The 24827-nt window shown below is 33.8% G+C and overlaps 2 protein-coding genes across 2 annotated transcripts; both read right to left on the reverse strand.

The window, feature by feature from the left end:
- Positions 1-648: 648 nt before the first annotated feature.
- Positions 649-12715, reverse strand: ftr67 (finTRIM family, member 67). The gene is made up of 7 exons (XM_059344836.1): positions 11990-12715; positions 9086-9181; positions 7574-7807; positions 4474-4633; positions 4280-4381; positions 1138-1227; positions 649-1018 (listed from the first exon to the last, which is right to left on the reverse strand). The coding sequence occupies exons 1-7, from the start codon at positions 12599-12601 to the stop codon at positions 951-953; spliced, it is 1362 nt and encodes a 453-aa protein (XP_059200819.1). The 5' UTR covers positions 12602-12715; the 3' UTR covers positions 649-950.
- A 3779-nt stretch (positions 12716-16494) lies between these two features.
- LOC131980584 (protein THEM6-like) lies at positions 16495-24433 on the reverse strand. The gene is made up of 3 exons (XM_059344840.1): positions 24306-24433; positions 19286-19790; positions 16495-17811 (listed from the first exon to the last, which is right to left on the reverse strand). The coding sequence occupies exons 2-3, from the start codon at positions 19784-19786 to the stop codon at positions 17704-17706; spliced, it is 609 nt and encodes a 202-aa protein (XP_059200823.1). The 5' UTR covers positions 19787-19790; positions 24306-24433; the 3' UTR covers positions 16495-17703.
- Positions 24434-24827: the final 394 nt, after the last annotated feature.

Consider the following 24827-nt stretch of genomic DNA (forward strand, 5'->3'; position numbering starts at 1 on the left):
AAAAGTATCAGCATCAAAATGTACTTAAAGTATCAAAAGTAAAAGTACTCGTTATGCAGAATGGAGCCGCTCAATTTTTTTATAATTCCAAATATTATATTAGATTATTATTATTGATGCATTTATGTATACAGCATTTTAATTTTCTCAAGCAGGGCTCATATTGACTACTTAATATTCTGTTATGAAGTTTATTTCAAAAAGTGTCTAATCACCTACATTTATTGTGTTTTTTTATGTTAAATCTCGACCTGAAAAGTAACTAAAGCTGTCAGCTAAATGTAGTGGAGTAAAAAGTACAATATTTGCCTCAAAATGTAGTGAAGTAGAAGTAGAAAGTGACATAAAATGGAAATACTCAAGTAAAGTACAAGTACCTCAAAATTGTACTTAAGTACAGTACTTGAGTAAAAGTACTTAGTTACTTTCAACCACTGCATGCAAATAAACACCATCTTTAAGAAAAACTAGTTTGTTCAAGTGTGTTTGCTTCTTTAATGTCAGCATGTCACAAATCACAAAATATTATTACACACTGCATGTTAAGTCTGTAAAGCAAAATGATTGTTTTGTTGTTTTAGTTTAAAAAAATTTAAAGTATAAAAGCATGACATTGTTTAAAAAAACGAAAACAACATTTCAAGGCAATTCTTTTCAGATCGTGAAATAAGATGTAGTGAGTCAGTCCTGCTTTATGCTTCTTAATACTTCAAGTTAAGACATTGTCTATGTGATCATCTCTAAATACTGTCCCACCTGCATTATAATACAAGATGCAAGTACAGCTGATGGGTGAAAACACAACAATTAAATGAATACCAAAATAAGTCAATTATTAAATGTGAAATTCACAAGTTTCAGCACAGATTTGTGAGAGAAGAGCACTGGTGTGATGACATTCAGCCTGTGTAGGTGGATGGGAAATGTTGGTTTCGATGTCCACTAAAAGTCTATTTCCTCCTTTGGTGAGCGCGTCGCTGAAGGTGCTTTTGTCTCGATCCGGTCGAGAGTTTGGAGCCTGAGAGGACAGAAGAGGAAATATTATAAGTCTACAGCACCCTGAGGCCACAAAAATACTCACAAAAATCTAAATGTGTGTCAAAATACATAATTTTTTATAATAATGGCATTGTTTACCAAATGGAGAGAAGTTAAAAGTGGGTCCAGGAGGGAGGAAAGGGTTGAGAGGGTTGACAGGATGCTGGTCCAGACCAGGTGGAGGGATCACTGCAGGCACAGAGAGATAAAACACAGTTAGTGCAGAGGCTCAGCTGTCCAAACTGTCTGAGAATCTGCAGCACTGTCAGCCTTCCACTGTGATCTCCACTACAAACAAAAAAGTTCAGTAAGGCGTTTGTGCGGCGTGATAAGATCAGCGGCTCGGCAAGATCAATATAAGACTTTTAAAAAAAGTTTTTATAATATCAGATGGAATTAACCCTCTATGGTACGGTGTTGCTCTGAGGCAACATACCCATTTTTGGCCTGTCAAATTTCTACAATGCATGTTTTTGAGTGATGCGAAAATTTAAAAAAGAGGGAAGAGTATAGGGAACCAATAACAATGCTTTAATTTGTCACATGACCTCCAGGAGGCCATATTGAAACCCTATTTTGCAGACTTTTCCAAAGGAAACAGCTTGGCCATTTTGCACCACAAAAAATCACTCAAAAAGTAATTTCCTTCCCTTTTCCATCTGGAAAAAAAATATTCCTACTGATAGGTGAGCAAATCTTAATTTTTGATAGTTTCATACACTTAGACTGTTGAAGACATTCATTCCAATGGGTCGTTGGTTCAATGGTACAATGTTTCCTACAGGCAACATTCAGACAAGAAACCGGTTAAAAAAGTTCCTTTTATAATGTTTTTAAGTTTAAAATGTTATGTATTGTACCCTGTTGAAGCTACTGAATCTTTTACACATGTTTATTAAACAAATTATGTTAAAATAAATTTTAAAAACTTTCTTTTTCACTTTTTTTTTTACACAAAACTTCCAAAAAAATAATTATAAAATTTCTTCAGATTATGATTATTTGATGTATTTTAAGACAAAAAAAAACAACTGGCATCATAATGCGTACCATAGAGGGTTAAAACAATTAAAATCATGTAAAACAATATGAACGAGTTTATTTACATTCATGTCACATTTTTTTCAGTACTTCCCAACTGTACAGGTGCATCTTAATCCATTAGAATAAATTGGAAAAGTCCATTTCCAGTCGTTCAAGTCAAACAGCCCCAACCAAGCATTAAGTCATATAGATGGACATACTTAAAAATAGGTCTTTTGTAATATATATATATATTTTTAAGACACTGAATTTAAGGTCTTCATTAAATGTAAGCTGTAATCCTTGATTCTTAAACTTTCTATTTGGAGAAGAAAACGTCACAAGACAGGAAGAGAGAGCGTCATAATTAATTGCACTACAGAGTTTGGTCCGGTTTTATAAATTCACACTGAGCTATTAAAGTTAATAGAAGCATTTCTGACGACCAAACACTTAAGAGGGTTTTTAACGCCTATATATAGGGTTCATACAGTTTTTTGAGGGTAAAATTCAAGCACTTTCAAGGTACCTAAATCAAAATTGTCCAGACTCTCAATCCTGCAAAAAATACAGAATGAACTTAACTCACAGTAATCAGTGTATATTATCACTGTTTTTTTATTTTACCAGCTGTTTATAGAAACTTTGATTGCATGTTTTGACCATGATTATTTAATGCTGAATTAATAATCAACAGAGGACTTATTTAGCTATTAGCTAGCTTGGCTCGTCTGGTGTGCGAAGGTACGAGGCAAGAAAACAAAAATGATGACGTTTGTTTCACTTTAAATATTAAGAGATGTTTGGTTTAAATGAGTGATTGTGTAGATTAAACATCAGATAATATATAAAGGACGATATTCAAATTCAAGTATCTTCCTAACCTTGAAAACATAATGTTTAAATTTAAGCATTTTCAAAACAATTGAGTGATCAAAAAGATGGAATTATGAGACTTAATTTGAGCACGAGCAGCTTTTAGGCCGCGTTCACACGAGGACGGTCTGAACAGAAGACGCAAAAGTGGCATCACGTCTTTACTTTTTATTCTGCGTTTAGACGAGCGTTTTGGGGAGGAAATCTGCTGCATACGGTGACGCTAAAGTGTGTGAAATCCGATTGTATGCAGCCAGGCGGCATCACTTAAAGCCATAAGAGCATCTTTGGGCATGCAGAAGTTTTCACGCCACACATTTTCATCAGCTACTCCTTCCACAAAGTTCTCCACCATCACTAGATCTCCCAGGTCTCGTTCACAGCCGTCTGGCTCGCCTCCGACGAATCGGTGCATCCAGAATGTGATGGAGGTAATTCCAGATCCTTCTCTGTTCACTAATACTATCTGTACATATCCTGGACATTTGGTGGAAAGACTCCTGTAAGTTTATTAGAGCTGCCAGAGCAGCTTGAAGGTCCCACCATGGAAATAATCCCACGTTTCTTTATTTCCTGTCCTGGAGCATGTACACTACTGGTCAAAAGTTTTAGAACACCCCAATTTTTCCAGTTTTTTATTGAAATTCAAGCAGTTCAAGTCAAATGAACAGCTTGAAAGGGTACAAAGGTAAGTGGTGAACTGCCAGAGGTAAATAAAAAAAGGTAAGCTTAACCAAAACTGAAATATAATGTACATTTCAGAATTTGTACAAGTAGGCCTTTTTCAGGGAACAAGAAATGGGTTAACAACTTAACTCTATGGAGTCTTGGGCTATTTTGTCCATTTTTGAATTCTTTTCATGTCTTTGTCAGTCATTTGTGTCTTTTTAGTCACTTTGTGTCTTTTTTTAGTCATTTAGTTCAACATAAAATGTGATTTTGAAACTTTTTTTTTTACTTTCAAAACACTATCATGCTTAATAAAGAATTTTAAATGTTGCAAATGTGCATTAATTTCAGAGTACACTGAGACATTAAACTGCATCATTTTCAATTAAATTCTGGAAAAGTTGGTGTGTTCTAAAACTTTTGACCAGTAGTGTATGTGACGTAAACACATACGTGACGTGAGCAGATCAGATCAGAGTTTTGTGTCTTGTCAGTGTAGACGACACGCTACGGAGGAGAGGATTCAACTTTTCCACTTTGGAGGGTGGTTTCAGATTTTTGTGTTTTTAAGCCCCAAAAACGCCGTCACCGTCTAAACGAAAGGCACTTCCGATTAAACATTTTGTCGTTTTTACCCGCGAGCGTCCTGGTGTAAACGTAGCCTCAGTCTCACCTTGTGTTGCTTCCATTGGAGCAGCTGATTCTCCGTCACTGGGCTGCGTCGTGTCCAGCTGATCAGCAGGATTTGGAGGATCAACAATCACTACATCTCTCACTACAAAAGAGGAAAATAAAATCACATAAACAGAGCTGACAGAAGAATTTGTATCAGATAAAAACAAATCTGACACAACCCTTTGTAGGCACCTTTCTCGTAGATGCTGACAAATCCTCCCTGGCAGACCTCCTGTAACAGTCCTTTAAAGTCGGACACAGCTGTCATCACGGGGCCGAAGGTGAGGTTGGGGTCAGCGGTGACTGAAGGCAAAGCTGACAGCACAGGTGGAGCATGAAGAGACTGACAGCTCTGCAAAGACAAACACAGGAAGAGAGTTAGAAGTCTGTTATTATGCTGGAAGTCTAAAGAAATCAGCCTGTTTGGAGCCCAGTGGTTGAAGAAGTACTGAGAGACTGCACGGGCAAATATCTCAAATTATTCTCAAAATAATGCTGCAGCAGAAATAATCCTTTTCCCAAAAGTGCTATACAAAGTGCACCACTTTTTAAAAATTGCAGTTATTTACATTTTTTGTCATGCACATTTTCAAACATATACACTACTGGTCAAAAGTTTTAGAACACACCAACTTTTCCAGAATTGAATTGAAAATGATGCAGTTTAATGTTTCAGTGTACTCTGAAATTAATGCACATTTGCAACATTTAAAATTCTTTATTGAGCATGATAGTGTTTTGAAAGTAAAAAAAAGATTCAAAATCACATTTTATGTTGGACTAAAGGACTAAAAAAAGACACAAAATGACTAAAAAAAGAAACAAAAAGACCAAAAAAAGACACAAAATGACATTACAAAGACATGAAAAGAATTCAAAAATGGACAAAATAGCCCAAGACTCCATAGAGTTAAGTTGTTAACCCATTTCTTGTTCCCTGAAAAAGGCCTACTTGTATAATTCTGAAATGTACATTATCTTTCAGTTTTGGTTAAGCTTACCTTTTTTTATTTACCTCTGGCAGTTCACCACTTACCTTTGTACCCTTTCAAGCTGTTCATTTGACTTGAACTGCTTGAATTTCAATAAAAAACTGGAAAAATTGGGGTGTTCTAAAACTTTTGACCGGTAGTGTATATTTGTTTTTTTTAAAGTAGATATAAGAACAGATTTATCTTGTAGTTTTATATTACTTTATAAACACAATTGCATAATCAGACTGGCATCTTCATCTTTCTTTCAATATGATTTTTTTGGAGTTATCTTGTGGAATAAAAATCTACATTTAATAGATTCCTCTGTGTTATTCACACTGTGCAATATTTAAATACAAATTTAACTTTAACGTGCAATACTTCTTTGTGCAATGGTCTCTCTATAGTGTATATACTGTTCCTATTTTTTTTCTATTTATTGTTATTTTATTGATAATGCTTATGTTTTTGCTATCCACTTGCTGCATTTTGGGACTAATAAAGGAATATTTTATCTCTTATCTTAGTGTTTTTGTACAAAACAAGTCTTAGAAGTGCTTGGCTTTCAAAAAAAAAATCCCCCTGTTTCAACGGTAAATATGGCAATAACTTCTGTTTCTCCATGTTTATTTTCTTCCTTTTTTAAATATTCTAAAATATAATTCAACACTTGTTTTATATGACATTTTTGAACACTAATATATAAAATGTACTGGTGATTTTGTATGTTTACATTTTACCTTTTACCTATTTATATGTCCTTTAGATTTTTTTTCTTTTAATAAAAAACATTGCAGGTTTCTGTCACACCTTCACATGCACTTGTTCTTAAAAATACATATAAATAAAAGATAAGACATATACACAGATATGTACATACATTATATGCACAGTGTATACATAAAATACTTCCATGGCTGCTTTTAGACATTTGTTATTATTAGTGCACATAAGGTTCTGTTTTTTTTTTTTTTTTCTGAGAACATTTTGTATTTTACAGTATTTGTAATGTTTTCCAACCCATATTTTCCCATGTTTTTATGTGATTAATGGGGAAAACAATTTTTCAAACTGATCCAGTATTGGCAGACAGGACGGGCGATTGGGCAACTTTAATGTAAAACCACTAAAAATGCTTGTTTTTGCAACTGACAGGCCCAGATTGTTGCCATAGTGCCATACATACAAGTGTCAGTGACATTACTTGATCAGTCTGTTTGTTATTGTGTCCAACCAAGTCTCACTCAAAAATAACTCTTGTTCTGAAATCTCATGTGCCCTCTTCTACATTGTCGTTTTGCAAATTATTCAGCCATGACAAGAAAATCTTTTATATTTGACGTACTCCAACAAAATAAACTACCCGACGACAAGTGACCTCATGAGTTTTCAGAATTAGACTTCTCCTTGAGCGAGACTTTGTTGGACACAATAACTGGGTCAAGTGAAAGGTAAAGAAAAACATTTATATTTTTCTGTAGGGTCCTTTCTACAATGTTGTCAGAAAGTAACAATCTGAACCTGCCAGTGAAAAAAAACAAGCACTTTTAGTACACTGACGCAGCAGTCTGTTGTCCCAATTACTCACTTAGACAGAAAAACCTGGGGAAATAAGGTCCAGTTTGAACAACACACAAGCTTCTCTTTGAATAGAGTGCTTTTGTTAATGTATTTACTTAATGAACATAATGATGGTGTCAGCCAAGGTTATTATAGTTAACGAAAACTAACGAAATAACGAAAACTAGAATTGAAAAAACATTTTCATTAACTGAAATAAAATAAAAACTAGTGTTTTTAAAAAAACGATAACTAACTGAAACTGTATTGTGTGGTTACAAAACTAACTAAAATTATTGTGAAAATGTCCTTAGTTTTAGTTTTTGTCAACTTTTTTTCATTCATAATTCAGTGTTTCTATTTGAACATGCAACACATGGTGAATATGTTTACTGAGACTGGGATGTTTACACTAGAAACCGAAATTCAAAACTCCCAGAACTGTAAGAGTTAATAACCTTATTGGGGCTGAGATGGATAAACCAAAGGAAATAAAGGCAAAATTTATTATGACCTCTTTGAATCTGGCACCAACACATAGCCCATTACAAAAAAACTAACACTAACACTAAAACTAATAAAAACTAAACTAAAACTAGGCATTTTCAAAAACTAAAAACTAAACTAAAACTAGAAAACGGACTCTAAAAACTAAAACTAACTGAATTTGAAAACAAAAATTCACAACGAAATTAAAACTAAAACTAATGAAAAATCCAAAACTATTATAACCTTGGTGTCAGCCTGAGCTTTGCTACCTGGAGGAAATGGACGTGGTCTTCAGTGTGGGACAGTTTGTCCAGTTCAGCCTCGTTCTTCTTCAGCTCAGCGATCTCCTTCTGGATCTTCTCCAGCAGCTGCTCGGCCTGACTGACGGCGGTCTTCTCCTGGGCTTTGATCAGCTCCCGCACCTCGAAGCGCTTCAGCTCGATGGAGCGGATCAGCTCGGTGAAGAGGAGGTCGCTCTCCTCGGCTGCTGCCCGAGCAGAGCGCTGATGAGAAGAGACACAAAGCAACTTATAGAAGGCCTCGTCTTAACTGTGAAGTTACAGAGGAAGTGGGACTTTATTTAAGCATCTATCTAGAGCAGTTGTTCTCAACCTTTTTGAGTCGTGACCCCCAATTTAACATGCATTTTGTCCGCGACCCCCGCTCACTGAACACAATCTCACGCACACAGTTCAGATCATACAAACTCAGTTGATACGACAAATTTTGGACAAATAATGAAGCAGACAACAACTAAAATGTCTCTCTGTCTGTGCATTTATATATATTTTTTTATTTTATTGTTACAGAAAAGACATCAAATTACCCAAAAAAGAATCAAATTGACCACAAAATGACCAAAAAAAGACACAAAAAGACACAAAAAAATACATAAATTAAGCAAAAAAGGACTCAAATTGACCACAAAATGACCAAAAAAAGACTCAACAAGACACAAATTGAGAAAAAAACGACACAAAATGACCAAAAAGACACAAAACGGCCCAAAAAAGAAACAAAATGACCAAAACAAGACACAAACTAACCCAAAAAAGACACAAAATGACCAAAAAAATACATAAATTAAGCAAAAAAGGACTCAAAAAGACCACAAAATGACAAAAAATACCACAAAAACACACAAATTGAGAAAAAAACAACATAAAATGACAAAAAAGATACAAAATGACCAAAAAAAGACACAAAATGACCCAAAAAGACACAAAATGGCCCAAAAAACAAACAAAATGACAAAAAAGACCAAAAAAGACACAAAATGACAAAAAAAGACACAAAATGACCAAAAAAATTACATAAATTAAGCAAAAAAAGGACTCAAATTGACCACAAAATGACCAAAAAATACCACAAAAACACACAAATTGAGAAAAACAACATAAAATGACAAAAAAAGACACAAAATGGTCCAAAAAAGAAACAAAATGACCAAAAAAAGACACAAAATGACCAAAAAGATACAAAATGACCAAAAAAAGACACAAAATGACAAAAAAAAGATACAAAATGACAAAAAAAAAAAAGATACAAAATGACAAAAAAAAAGACACAAAATGACTAAAAAAAAAAAATCATAAAATGACCTAAAAGACTAAAACACTTTAACACAGTGGAGACAGAGCTGACTTCCAAAATGATTTGGCGACCCCCAGAAATCATCTTGCGACCCCGATTAGGGTCGGGACCCCCAGGTTGAGAATAGCTGCTCTAGAGAAGTGTATTGTGTATTTATATATGAGATGAAATGAGATGTTGGCACTTACAGTGAGAGAGAAAACGGCTTGTCTGATCTCCTGGACTCCTCGTTCCCTTTGAAGAATCCTCAGCTGAGAGCTCTGCTTCATGTCACCAAGCTCCCTCTGGAGAAAAACATTATAAATATATTAATAAAAATGGAAATTAAAGTCACTTCTTTGTCATGAATATTTGATTATCTTTATGGTTACATTACACCATGTTAGACTTTGCAAACACAAAGATTTCTCATTTTCTATGTTTTCTAAGAAAACAGCAATTCCATACATTTTTCTCCATCAGAGCAGAATTGCATAGAAAAAACACTGCACTTAAATTATTCAATGATTAGGTTAGCATTAGGTTAGCATCCTAAACATCTCCTGTTGGGATTTCTAACTCCTTTTTTTACTTGTGGAATCTGAAGAGGTGGGGTGAGTGATTTTACTGCAATCTAGATCAGCTGTTCTCAACCTTGGGGTCGGGACCCCAATTGGGGTCGCGAGATGATTTCTGGGGGTCGCCAAATCATTTTGGAAGTCAGCTCTGTCTCCACTGTGTTAAAGTGTTCATGTGTTAATGTGTTTTAGTCTTTTAGGTCATTTTGTGATTTTTTTTTGTGGTCATTTTGTGTCTTTTTTTGGTCATTTTGTATCTTTTTTTTGGTCATTTTGTATCTTTTTTGTCATTTTGTTTCTTTTTTGGGCCATTTTGCGTCTTTTTTTGGTCATTTTATGTTGTTTTTTCTCAATTTGTGTTAATGTGTTTTAGTCTTTTTGGTCACTTAATGTCTTTTTTTGTCATTTTATGTGTTATTTGATCATTTTGTGTCTTTTTTTGGGTCATTTTCTGTCTTTTCTGGTCATTGTGTCTTTTTTTGGTCATTTTGTGCCTTTTTTTGATCATTTTGTGTCTTTTTTGGTCATTTTGTGTCTTTTTTCGATCATTTTGTGGTCAATTTGTGTCTTTTTTTGGGCATTTTGTGTCTTTTTTGGTCATTTTGTGTCTTTTTTGATCATTTTGTGGTCAATTTGTGCCTTTTTTGGTCATTTTGTGTCTTTTTTTTGTCATTTTGTGTTTTTTTTGGTAATTTTGTTTCTTTTTTTGGTCATTTTGTGTATTTTTTTGTTCATTTGTGTCTTTTCTGGTCATTTTGTGTCTTTTTTGGTCATTTTGTGGGTTTTTTTTAATCATTTTGTGGTCAATTTGTGTCTTTTTTGTTCATTTTGTTTCTTTTTTTTTGTCATTTTGTTTCTTTTTTGGGTGATCTGAACTGTGCGTGTGAGATTCTGTTCAGTGAGCGGGGGTCGCGGACAACATCCATGTTAAATTGGGGGTCGCCACTCAAAAAGGTTGAGAACTACTGCTCTAGAGGACAGATTAGACAAGGTCCAACTATAAAACAATGTACTCAGACTGGTCAAACCTGAAGCAGATAAACACTGAAACTCTACACACTGTTTACAGCATGTTGTCAGGTTTGTTAAGCTGCTTTGGAAACAGAAGAAAGGTAATTTGATTGCTTTATCTCCACTGAGACCATATTAGACTTCAGATGACCAGATTAAATAAAAAATGCATCTACATTTGTGAAACATTTAAATAATTTGTTGTCTTTTTCCTCCATACAGATCACATAGATATCAGATCTACAAATGTAAACATTATATTTAAAAAAAACATTGTAATTCTGACACTTTAACCCACTGAACCCTGGAAAGCAGATACGTCGTTTTGTAGTATTTGTAAAAGCTCTCAAATACTTTTTGAATTTCATTTCTATCTGCAGAGGCTGAAAAATCTATTATTTAGTAGAAGCGTTGACACTTCTGTTGAATTTCCAGAAAAACTTCAGGTTTTAGGAGCTTATTTTAAAATCGCCCAGAGGTTTTACAGGCAGGTTTTACAGGCGTTTTAGGCTTCAATGGGTTAAATGTCACTTGGATCTGATTTATTTAATATAATACTAATGTGTAGTTTGTTTGTAAATTGTGTGTCTAGTCATACTTACATTTAATGTGTATTGGTTTATTTAAGAAAAATAACTTAATCCAGCCATACTCAATTTACAGCCTGGGGACCAAATCAGCCCTGCAGATGGTTTCTAGTTTACAGTGAAATTAAACAGATTCACAATGGAATTTTTTGTACTTTGGATGTAAATGAGGTGCCAGAGTGCACAAGAAAGCATCAAATTAGAGCCTGTTATTAAAAAAAGTGCCAGAGAAGATCCTGGACAGGTCAGTTCTCATATCCTGCACACCTGGCCTGGTGCAACTAGATTATGAAGCTTTTATTATTTATTCATTTTATCTGATAAAAATTATTATTGTTTGTTCAGCATGTCTGTTGTTGTGTCTTTTTTTAGTTATTTTTTTGGTAATTTTGTGTCTTTTTTAGGTTAATGTGTCTTTTTTGGTCATTTTGTTTCTTTTTTGTTTCATTTTGTGTCTTGTTTTTAGTCATTTTGTGTCATTTCTTTGTCATTTTGTGTCTTTTTTGGTCATTTTGTGTCTTTTTTGGATCATTTTGTGACTTTTTTCGTCATTTTGTGTCTTTTTTCGTCATTTTGTGTCTTTTGGTAATGTGTCTTTCTTTGTTAATTTTGTGTCTTTTTTTGGTCATTTTGTGTCTTTTTTGTCATTTTGTGTCTTTTTTGTCATTTTGTGTCTTTTTTGGTCATTTTGCGTCTTTTGGTAATGTGTCTTTCTTTGTTAATTTTGTGTCTTTTTTGTCATTTTGTGTCTTTTTTGGGCATTTTGTGTCTTTTTTTAGTCATTTTGTGTCTTTCTTGGTCATTTTGTGTCTTTTTCAAGACATTCAAAGATTTTGAATGCTTAAATATCATTTTTGAATGTGCTAATGTGCCCCTCCTTGGCCCCCACAGTAAAACTGGTCTATCACCGCCACTGATTGATTGATTGATTGATTACCTGCTTCTGCTGGATCTCAGCCTCGGCCAGCACCGTGTCGTGGCCCTTGTGCTCGTCCGTCAGACACAGGTAACAGATGCACTGGTTGTCTGTGCGGCAGTAAACCTCCAGCAGCTTGTCGTGCTTCCCGCAGATCGTCTCTTCCAGTTTCTTGGAGGCCGACACCAGCTTGTGCTTCTTGAAAGCTGCAGACTGGTAGTGAGGCTGCAGGTGGAGGTCGCAGTAGGAGGCCAGACACACCAGACAGGACTTCACCGCTTTGTTTTTCCTCCCGGTGCACACGTCACACTCTACGTCACCGGCCTCGGCGAAACTCTGGCTCACTGGAGGCGTCGTGGTGGTCTTCGGGGCCTCCTGGAGACTCGTCTTTTTGAATTTCTCCACCACGTCCGCCAGCATGGTGTTCCTGGCGAGCGGCGGCCTCGGGCTGAAGTTCTGCCGGCACTGCGGGCACACGTAGACCCCCAAGTAGTCGTCCTGGTCCCAGTAGTTCTGGATGCAGTTCAGGCAGTAGCTGTGCCCGCAGGGGATGGTCACCGGGTCCTTCAGCACGTCCAGACAGATCGAGCAGTTAAACTGGTCCTTGTCCAGGACCACTCCGGCCTGAGCCATCGTCGAAAAAACGCTGAAATCTGTGTAGAAAATGAGCGAAAACACAAGAATCCGACTGACAGACAGCTGCTGCTTTGTTTACAGGAAGTGAAAGGGAGGGGGCGTGGCCTGCTGGACCTTACCGGAAGCGATAGAAGGGACTTTAATCTTTAAAAGACATTTCAATAATATCAAAAATGATTATTAGGATTCTACAAATCCACGATTCGATTCCAAGATCAAGACTCGACAACATTTAAGATTAAAATCATTATCACTATTATGAGCGAAAACACAAGAATCCGACTGACAGACAGCTGCTGCTTTGTTTACAGGAAGTGAAAGGGAGGGGGCGTGGCCTGCTGGACCTTACCGGAAGCGATAGAAGGGACTTTAATCTTTAAAAGACAACATTTCAAAATAAAGGACGATAATACTAACCCTATAAAGCCAAGTGTATCATATTTGATACATACGTTTTTGAGACCTTTACATCATCAGTGTGATATTTTTTTCCTGAAAAACCTGATGAATACATGAATTGATGATTAAAAAAACTGAGCAACAAATTTCACAAAAATACCAGATGTAACAAAAATGATTTGCTGGTTCCACTGGTGGATCTGTCATTGCTGCGTGAAAACTTCATATCAGCAGATGTATGATTTTGTTTTATATGGAAAAAATATTTTGTATGTTTGAGGAAAATGTTAAAAGGAAAGTCAAAGTTTTATTTGGTTAAAAATATTAGGTTTTATGTGATTATGTGAGTTCATGAAAAGCAAATTGTGAGCAAAAAATTGCACAAAAAGACCTGATGTATCAAATATGATCCAAATTAAATTCATATATGAAAATTGATATTGAATAAAAAAAAATGTTAGCTGGTTCAACAAAAACTCCAGTTTTGAAAATTTAGAATTTTCTGGCAATTATTTCACGGTTCAGGCTTTATAGGGTTAAAATGATTATTAGGATTCTCCAAATCCACGATTCGATTTCAAGATTAAGACTCGACAACATTTAAGATTAAAATCATTATCATTATTATGAGCGAAAACACAAGAATCCGACTGACAGACAGCTGCTGCTTTGTTTACAGGAAGTGAAAGGGAGGGGGCGTGGCCTGCGGTACCTTACCGGAAGCGATAGAAGGGACTTTAATCTTTAAAAGACAACATTTCAAAATAAAAGGACGATAATGTCAAAATGATTATTAGGATTCTCCAAATCCACGATTCGATTCCAAGATTAAGACTCGACAACATTTAAGATTAAAATCATTATCACTATTATTATTACTATATACTGTAATATACTAATATTATTATTATTATACCGGTCTTATTTATTATTATTATTACTATTACTATTATTATATATTTATATTATATATCATATTATTTTATTTATAATTATTTAATTTTATTTTATATTGTTACTATTTATTTATTACATATAATATACTATATACTGTACTATTATTACAATTATTATTACTTATTATTACATATTATTATTAATTATTATGCACTTATTGTAAGTCGCTTTGGACAAAAGCATCTGCTAAATAACATGTAATGTAATGTAATTATATACCGTCTAGTCACCATAGCATTGTTGCCATCATATCATCATTTGAGATTAAAATCATTATCACTATTATGAGCGAAAACACAAGAATCCGACTGACAGACAGCTGCTGCTTTGTTTACCGGAAGTGAAAGGGAGGGGGCGTGGCCTGCGGTACCTTACCGGAAGCGATAGAAGGGACTTTAATCTTTAAAAGACACCATTTCAAAATAAATCAAAAAATAATTTGATCCTCCGCACAAACTCCCCTCCTTAATTGTAATGTATTTGTAAATATTCTGATTTGTTTAGATTGTATGATATGTATGATGTTCTGCTTGTTTTTTGTTTTTTCCATGTTGTAAGGCGACCTTGAGTGCCTTGAAAGGCGCCCTATTAAATAAAATGATCAAGATTCAGATCAAAAGATCAAGACTCGACAACATTTAAGATTAAAATCATTAACACTATTATGAGCGAAAACACAAGAATCCGACTGACAGACAGCTGCTGCTTTGTTTACAGGAAGTGAAAGGGAGGGGGCGTGGCCTGCTGGACCTTACCGGAAGCTATAGAAGGGACTTTAAGCTTTAAAAGACAACATTTCAAAATAAAAGGACGATAATGTCAAAATGATTATTAGGATTCTCCAAATCCACGATTCGATTTCAAGATCAAGACTCTACAACATTTAAAATTAAAATAATTATCACTATTATTAATACTATATACTGTAATTAGTGGTGGAATGTAACTAAGTACACTTACTCAAGTACTGTACTTAAGTACAATTTTGAGGTGTTTGCACTTTTCTTGAGTGTTTTCATTTTATGCAACTTTATACTTCTACTCCACTACATTTTGAGGCAAATATTGTACTTTTTACTCCGCTACATTTAGCTGCCAGCTTAAGTTACTAGTTACTTTTTTGGGTCAAGATTTAACATGGAAAACATGATACATTTAAAGTGATTAGACATTTGTTTTTAAATGATACCTCATAACACTATATTAAGTAGTTAAAATGAGACCTGTCTTTACAAAATTACAATGCTCTTTACAGAAATGCATCAATACAAATAATCTAATAATATATTTGGAATATATTAAACAATCTGAGTGGGTCCATTCTGCATTACAAGTACTTTTATTTTTGATACTTTAAGTACTTTTGATGCTGGTACTGTTGTACTTTTACATGAGTAAGTTTTGAATGCAGGACTTTTACTTGTAGTGAAGTAATTTCACAGTGTTGTATTAGTACTTTTACTTAAGTAAGGGAGCTGAATACTTTTTCCACCACTGACTGTAATATACTACTATTATTATTATACCGGCCTTATTTATTATTATTACTATTATTATATATTTATATTATATATCATATTATTTTATTTATAATTATTTAATTTTATTTTATATTGTTACTATTTATTTATTATTACATATTATATACTATATACTGTACTATTATTACAATTATATACCGTCGACTATAGCATTGTTGCCATCATATCATCAGTATAATTACCATCATCTTGCCAACCTACCAACTGATCTTCTTTTTTTAACTTCTTAAGTGTCCTTGTTCTATTCTGTTTTTTTTTCTATTGTTGTTTTTATTTATGCTACCTCAGTATTTTATTCTATTGTATTTTATTCGGCCATATGGTCATGATTTCATTCCATTTTTTAGATTAGAATTGTAAAAGTAATTCGTTTTTTAGTAATTTTAATCCATGCTATTAATTAATTCTTAAGAGTAAGGTTTAATTTGGATATAGGCTATTGTAGGTACATTCTGTCAAAAAGATATTGAATCTCAGAACATTTAAATAATTAATTTATTACCTGTTCTTGAATACCATGTTAAAAAAAAAAAAAAAAAAAACGGAGATGAATGTTCTATACACACACACATGTAGATTTTAAAATAAATAAAACAACTTGTCAAATGGACATATAATAAAATAATACATTTTAAATCATTAAAACATGATGTGCCTTAAGACTCTAAATTACTTATGTATCCAGTTTACCTTATTATTAATTTCTTTATCATCACTTTTATTCTTAATTAAAATTGTTGCTCTTGTAATTATTGTTAGATTTGTTTTACAATGATAAAAAAAATACCTCAACTGTACTTTATAGTTGTGCTGGTAATCAGTTGTGCTTAGTGGCATTTTTTGAAAGCCATAAGCCATATACTGCTTCCTGAGATTATTTTTAAATTATATTTTGTGGCATTATTAAGCTGTAAATACTTAAAAACAACAGTACATCAGGAGCTCAGGTTACTGGTAAACAACAAGCACTTAAACAACAAGCTCAGTCACAGAAACTGTTTCCAATGCATTTTTAATTGAAAATGCTTTTGAATAATTAAACATAATAAATAAAGACTGTTACATTAACTCATTTTCAACAGACCATAAATAATATAAGTGGAAATAAAAGGACAGTGCATATCTCCCAACCTAAATAAATCAAAACAGGATTTTCAGTGCCAACAACATAAATAACAGGTTAGACATACTTCTTTAAAAATTGGATTTGTTTCCACTTCATACAGAACAATACATTACTTTGGTCACAAAATAAAGCTTTGATGCATTAAAGGGAAGGTTTCAGATTTTAAAAGGCCAAACATCATCCCAACACCAGCGTTTATTGTGCGTTGCAGCTTTTGAAAAGTTGCCAGCAACCTCATTTCAGCATTTGCTTATCATGCCTGCCGAGTTAAATTTGAGCATTTTCTCTTGAAAGTACATGCAATCTCATTCAAGAAGCCCACCCTTTAAATGCATACATTATACAGTCGGTAAAAGAACAGAACTGTACTGATTAAAACGATCCTTCAAAGTCAAATTTTTCCCTTTCAGATTGATGACATGAATTCAGTTTGTCTACTCACGTGGGTTACATTGTGCAAAATGCTGATGGGAAGATTAAAACAACTGCCAGTACATGTTTCAATTCAAGTCCATTCAAGTATTTCATCAAACCTACACTTTTTTTTGTAAAAGTTATAATTCTCTGAACTGTAAACTACGGCTAATCAAGATAAACAGGCACAAAAAAATCTTCTGTTCGCCTTAAAACATGCATTGATGTCGGTGGAAGATTAACTTTTTGCTCTACATGCTCATCTGAAGTTTTGAGGAATTTGCTAAAAATGAGAATGAAGACGTCTAAATCCGGTCTGTAAGCTGCAAGGATGATGCTACGCTCTTGTGTCTCTTTATTCTAAGAGAACTTTCAATATGATCCCGAATGCAGAAAGTGCATTTTTTAAAACATGGAATATCTTACGGTTCAAGTTTTCATACGTTCTGTATTTCTGTTCACATCATACAAAAATACACAGCAGGAAGGACCGACCCAAAAACAGACAGAAATGGAATATTGTAAGTCAACTAAAAACTCTCTACGATGTCTAACTGTTTGTTTGTGTGCATGTATGAATGTATGTATGCTGTATATGTGCGTGCAATGCAAATGATATGTGGTCCTACACTCATGATACATGGTGTCACGGTGCCGCTGCTTCACTTGTTCTTCTCTTCCAGTCCGCTCTCTGCTCTCAGAGCCTGGCTGCTGGCTGAGATGAAGCTGATCCAGTGTTTGAGGTCTTCAGGAAACTCAGGGCACTCAATCTGTGTGGAAAAAAAAAAAAAAGCTAAATTAGCAGAACGCCAAAGTAGAATGAAGCCAGTCTAAAAAGGTGAAACTACAGGTGCATCTCAGTGAATTAGAATATCATAGAAAAGTTTATATATGCGAGTAATTCAATTCAAAAAGTGGAAATAACACATTATATATATCCATTACACACAGAATGAAACATTTCACGTCTTAATTTATTTCATTTTTTCTAATTATAATGATTATGGAAATGGACTTTTCCATCATATTCTTACAGTTGAAACCAGAAGTTTACATACACTATATAAAAAGACACATATGCTTTTTTTCCTCACTGTCTGACATGAAAGTCCACAATTCTCTTCCTGATATCTTGATTGATTTCTTTTGACTTTCAGGTGTGCCTTAAAATACATCCACAGGTGTGTCTCCAATTAACTCTGATGTTGTCAATAAACCTATCAGAAGCTTCCAAAGACATTTACAGCATGTAAACTTCTGACTTTGAAGAAAGTAATAAAAAATTGTCTAAAAAAATCCTTCTCTCATTATTCTGGCATTTAGCAAATAGAAATAATTTTGGTAATCCTAACGGAGCTAAAACAGGAAAAGTGATTGTCTGATTTCATGTCAGACAGTGAGAAAAAAAGCATACGTGTATTTTTATATAGTGTATGTAAACTTCTGGTTTCAACTGTATATATTGACATGCACCTGTATAATCTTATGTTATTAGTCCATCCCACCTCTCTGACTGGCCAAGCATCAGCAAGTTACAACCAGGGTCGATATGCAGCAATTCGGCTAAGTTTCCCTGAAGGAGGAAAACTGTTCTCGTAAAGCATAATTTCCTCTGTCTTGATTGTCAGTTGATATTGTGGTTCACTATTACACTGTGATCTTTAGGCTTTGGCTTTGAATTTGAACTTTTAAACATGTTTTTCACTGCCATGTCTGTTTAACATGTTGGATATATCCTCCAGACACATATCAGACCCTTCTGTCTGAAATCGTGTGTGAAAGAAAACTGAATTATCTTTGGATTTTTGACTGTTGGTCACCCTAAAACAACATTTGAAGGATTCACCTTGGGTTTTGTGAAGGTGTGATGGAATTTTTTCGCTACTTTTCTGACTGGACAGTAGAGCTGAAATGGTTAGTTGATTAATCAATCAGTGGAAAACAAGTATTTTGAAAGCTCGAACAAAAAAAACAAATATTCTCTAGGTCCCACTTTTCAACTTTGCAGATATGTTGTTTTTCTTTGGCTTGTTTATTAGTAAACAGAGTATATTTGTGTTTTTGAGTGTGTTTTGGGGGGGAATCAACACTATGGTATCATCACTTTGGGGTTTAGGACATTCTCGTGGGTTTTTCAGTAGTTTTTGACAGAACGATTAATCCAGATATGATCTTCAGGTTAGTTTATGATTAAAACAATCATCATTACACCACTACTTTTCTCCATCTTCAGCTATTCCTCACCTTTCTTTTGCAGACAAACTCGATAATTCTCTCCGGGCTGCAGTGTACCACATTCTGCCTGCACAGCATGACCGCAGAGACGAAACCATCCTTCTTGGACACGAAGCGCTGCTCCACGTAGAACGCCTTCTCATCCCATCCCACTATTTTGGTCCGGATCTCGAAAACCTCTCGGAAGGCCAGGGAGCGCCGGTACCGGATGGTGGAGGCCCCGACCACCAGTCTGGCCCCCAGTTTGCGTGAGGCCATGAACAGCCCGTTTCGCATGTAATGATGGAAGCGGGCAAAGTCACACTCCCTCAGATACCGGGAGTTGTTCATGTGACCCATGTAGTCCAAATCATGGGGAAGGACCATGCCTTCAAAACTTTGCTCAGCCAGCAGGTCCAGTATTCTGGGTTGGAACCAGGCCTCGAAGAACACCTGGGCCCCCCGTAGGAAGTACCATACATCCAGAGTGCAGAAGAGCAGCAGGAGGGCACCCAGCACCAGCAGCAACATCTCTCTGGAACAACAGGCCAAACAGAAGAGAGAAGTTTCAGTCATTGCAGCAGCAGAGGACAGAAATAGTACAGATAGTTGGAGAGTAAAATAAATAAATATATATAAGGAGGTACATAGAATAAAAATACAGTACAGGCCAAAAGTTTGGACACACCTTCTCATTCAATGTGTTTCCTTTATTTTCATTACTATTGACATTGTAAATTCATCATAACTACCATTAATGCCAATAAACTGTTGAAATACTCCCATATAATATAAACATGATAAAAGTAAAGACTGAGCTAAACAAGCACGACAAATGACAGCTAATAATTACAACCACTCAGCTTATTTTATTGCACAACTGCCCATAAAATAAGTGAAAACTGCAACAACATCAGATAGGAAATGTCTACTTTTGGTAAATCAGCATATTCTTAAAAAGCGTAAGTACATTTTGGTCCTCTAATATTAAACATTGTTGACAAAATTGTTTTTCATATACAGTACAGGCCAAAAGTTTGGACACACCTTCTCATTCAATGTTTTTCCTTTATTTTCATGACTATTTACATTGTAAATTCATCAAAACTATTAATGAACACATGTGGAATTATGTACTTAACAAAAAAGTGTGAAATAACTGAAAACATGTCTTATATTCTAGTAAGCAAAGGGTGGTTACTTTGAGGAATCTAAAATACAAGACATGTTTTCAGTTATTTCACACATTTTTTGTTAAGTACATAATTCCATATGTGTTCATTCATAGTTTTGATGCCTTCAGTGAGAATCTACAATGTAAATAGTCATGAAAATAAAGAAAAACGCATTGAATGAGAAGGTGTGTCCAAACTTTTGGCCTGTACTGTACAAACAGACAGGGCTCCTACACTTTTTTCAAATCAAAATTCAGGGAACTTTTCAAGCATTTTTAAGGTGTATTTTACAGCTGTGGTAAATTACAGCTGTTATAAAATGTGTTACATGTTTGTAAGTAGACCTGGCATCCTATAGAACCTCATTTCAAGCAGTTTCAAGCACGAGCAAAAAAAATAAAAAATTCAAGTCATTAAAATTCAAGTGTTTAAGGTTTTCCAGCACAAGGTAAAGTGACTTTGTGTGACCGTAGAGTAATTAATAGCAGCAGAGCCAGCAAGTCTAACCAACAGTCTACACCAGACCAGGCTCATAATATGAATTATTAATGGTACTTAGTGTTCGTCTGTATTTATATAGAGATGCATTGTGAATATAATAATATTGTACAAGATGGTAAAGATAAATGTAATAACAACATAACACGACCCTGGTGTGGATTCTGTTGGTTTTTTTTCCTACAAACTTATTTTAAACAAAGATTTTGTATAAAAATAATAATATTATTACAGCTATAGATTTCTCCTATTTTAGCCTCTATTGACCCGTCGGTCGCTCCCCATTGCTTTTAAGGTCTACTTATTCAAAGATAGTATAGCACCTTCTTACATGTTAGACTTCTTAATTTCTGATCCATAAACAAGAGCTGTCAGGTCTTCTGATGAAGATTAACGGTTACTGAAGTAATCCACAAAACAAGTGGAGAAACGTATTTTTACCCCTCCAACTACATTAGATTTGCAAGCTCGGTTGATATTTTAAAAAATCAATTGAAGACTTACATATTTAGGCAAGCATTCAGCTAATGTTTTTTTATTATCTTTTTTTTTAACCTTCATTTTAATGCTTTTATTTTTCTGCTGTTCAATTGTATCTTTTACTCTTTATATATTTTATAATGAATATAATTTTTTCTTTCTTTTACATTTATATACATTTATTTGAACAATTTTGTTTTAATGCCATACTGTGAAGCACTTCGAGCTGCATTTTATGTATAATAGGTGTTATACAAATAAAGGTATTATTATTAAAGTTATTATTTATACATAGCGTAGAAAAAAATAGGCAAGATATATTAAATATTTAGTACAATAATTTCCTTTATAACACACTTAATTATTATTATAAGATATTAGCGGTTTCTAAATTTTAATTTCTTTTTGACTGCAATATTATGAAATTATTACAATTATTAGTTTATTTTGGTGCATCAAAAAACAAACAAACATCTGGGCCATATGGTCATGATTCAAAACGATAATTTGAAGACGTTTATTAGGATTCTCTAAATTCACGATTTTGATTTTAAAATCAAGACTCCACAACATTTTCGATTAAAACAATTCCTGACAACTGTCAATTACATTTTAAAATTCTTCTATATGACTGTAATATTATGATTTTTTTTTATTTTTTATTGTTTCATCAAAAAAACAAACATCTAATATTAGGCCATATGGTCATGATTTTATTACATTTTCAGATTAGAATTGTAAAAGTAAATAGTAATTTTAATCCATGCCAATACGTCTTAAGAGTAAGATTTAATTTGGATAGTATAGGCTATTGTATGTAAATTTGGTCAAAAAGATATTAAATCTCAGGAAATGTAATGAAATAATTTAATACCTGTTCTTGATTATCATGTTTTTTAATGCAAAACAAAGATGAACGTTCTATATACACAAATAAAGATATTAAAATAATTATAAATAACTTTTAAAAAATGTCCACCATTAAATGGACATATAATAAAATAATACATTTAAAATCACTAAAACATTATGTGCCTTAAGACTCTTAATTACTTACGTATTCAGTTTACCTTATTGTTAATTTCTTTATTATCACTTTTTTCTTCTTAATCAAAATATGCCACTTGTAATTATTGTTAGATATGTTTTACAATGATAAAAATATCTCAATTGTACTTCATAGTTGTGCTGGTAATCAGTTGTGCTTAGTGGCATTATTTGAAAGCCATAAACCATGTACTACTTCCCTGAGATTATTTTTAAATTATATTATGTGGCATTATTATATAAGCTGTAAATACTTAGTGAAGTACAAATATTATCCCATAAACAAGATATTAGCGGTTTCTAAATTGATGACCAGACTTTTTTCTTCTTAATCAAAATATGTCGCTTGTAATTATTGTTAGATATGTTTTACAATGATAAAAAATATCTCAATTGTACTTCATAATTGTGCTGGTAATCAGTTGTGCTTAGTGGCATTATTTGAAAGCCATAAACCATGTACTACTTCCCTGAGATTATTTTTAAATTATATTATGTGGCATTATTAACCCTATAAAGCCAAGTGTATCATATTTGATACATACATTTTTGAGACCTCTACATCATCAGTGTGATATTTTTTTTCCTGAAAAACCTGATGAATACATGAATTGATGATTAAAAAAACTGAGCAACAAATTTCACAAAAATACCAGATGTAACAAAAATGATTTGCTGGTTCCACTGGTGGATCTGTCATTGCTGCGTGAAAACTTCATATCAGCAGATGTATGATGTTGTTTTATATGGAAAAAAAGATTTTGTATGTTTGAGGAAAATGTTAAAAGGAAAGTCAAAGTTTTATTTGGTTAAAAATATTAGGTTTTATGTGATTATGTGAGTTCAAGAAAAGCAAATTGTGAGCAAAAAATTGCACAAAAAGACCTGATGTATCAAATATGATCCAAATTAAATTCATATATGAAAATTGATATTGAATAAAAAAAAATGTTAGCCGGTTCAACAAAAACTCTTTTAAATTTAGAATTTTCTGGCAATTATTTCACGGTTCAGGCTTTATAGGGTTAAGCTGTAAATACTTAGTGAAGTACAAATATTATCCTATAAACAAGATATTAGCGGTTTCTAAATTGATGACCAGACTTTTTTCTTCTTAATCAAAATATGCCGCTTGTAATTATTGCTAGATATGTTTTACAATGATAAAAAATATCTCAATTGTACTTCATAATTGTGCTGGTAATCAGTTGTGCTTAGTGGCATTATTTGAAAGCCATAAACCATGCACTACTTCCCTGAGATTATTTTTAAATTATATTATGTGACATTATTAAGATAATATAATTTAAAAATAATCTCAGGAAGTAGTGCATGGTTTATGGCTTTCAAATAATATCACTAAGCACAACTGATTACCAGCACAATTATGAAGTACAATGTGGCAATATTAAGCTGTAAATACTTAGTGAAGTACAAATATTATCCCATAAACAAGATATTAGTGGTTTCTAAATTGATGACCAGACTTATTCATCTAAACGCTTCTTTGACCTCATCAATGTCAGTGCAGATGTGCAGAAAAACAAGATGCATGCGCTTTAATCCTCACTCATCTGCTTAACCTTATAATAATAGTAATATTAAGCATGAGATCCCCACAATCACCCACTTCAACCTTGAGAGCTCCGTTCAGAGGAGCGGGGAGATATCTGCTGTGACAGCCAGATCTGTTAGCTTAGCTGTTAGCATCCTGCAGCTGGTGGCCTTCAGAACAGAGATCACACCAGAGTGAGACCTCCAGAGTCGCTCATTTCTCTCTTCCTCACTGCAGGGATTTAAAAAATAACCAAAAGTATAGTGGGATTAATTTTTATGTCAGTGAAACTTACCGTGCGTGGAGAGGAGAGTGTTACCATGAGACGGAAACAACTTCCAGAAACAGAAACCGGCGAAATGAATGAACATGAGTTCCGGCTTCGTGACGTCACGTCATCTTCTTCTTCTCTGGTGGTTTAACGGCAGCTTACAGCGTCAGTGGAGCAACCTTCGCCATCTCCTGGAGTTAGTTCACTCCTACTAGTTTTTATTACTATTTTATTTTATTGTTTTACTGTTTTTTAGTATTTTATTCTTTTTATTGTTTTTATTTATACCCAGTTGTGTATGATTTATTCTATTTTAATAACTGTACAGCACTTTGGTCAACTGAGGTTTTTTTTTAAATGTGCTCTATAAATAAACTTTGACTTGACTTGACTTGACTACTGCAAACAAAGAGTGATTGGTGTGAAGGCTGGATCACACCAAATATTATAACATGTTGCACAGTCCAAATATCAAAACTTCAATATCCAACATCTCTCCTCCGACTTACAGCTGTTATAAAATGTGTTACATGTTTGTAAGTAGAC

The sequence above is a fragment of the Centropristis striata genome, chromosome 11 (assembly GCF_030273125.1).
Source record: "Centropristis striata isolate RG_2023a ecotype Rhode Island chromosome 11, C.striata_1.0, whole genome shotgun sequence".
Taxonomy (NCBI): domain Eukaryota; kingdom Metazoa; phylum Chordata; class Actinopteri; order Perciformes; family Serranidae; genus Centropristis; species Centropristis striata.

What these genes read in the sequence shown, in the direction of transcription:
- LOC131980584 (XM_059344840.1), bottom strand. Translation starts at nt 19,786, where the DNA reads ATGTTGCTGCTGGTGCTGGGTGCCCTCCTGCTGCTCTTCTGCACTCTG. An exon ending in AGTTTGTCTGCAAAAGAAAG is followed by an intron (nt 17,812 to 19,285) that starts GTGAGGAATAGC and finishes TTTTCCACACAG; the next exon opens with ATTGAGTGCCCTGAGTTTCC.
- ftr67 (XM_059344836.1), bottom strand. Translation starts at nt 12,601, where the DNA reads ATGGCTCAGGCCGGAGTGGTCCTGGACAAGGACCAGTTTAACTGCTCG. An exon ending in AAGCCGTTTTCTCTCTCACT is followed by an intron (nt 7,808 to 9,085) that starts GTAAGTGCCAAC and finishes TCTTCTCATCAG; the next exon opens with CGCTCTGCTCGGGCAGCAGC. An exon ending in ACCACGTCCATTTCCTCCAG is followed by an intron (nt 4,634 to 7,573) that starts GTAGCAAAGCTC and finishes TTGTCTTTGCAG; the next exon opens with AGCTGTCAGTCTCTTCATGC.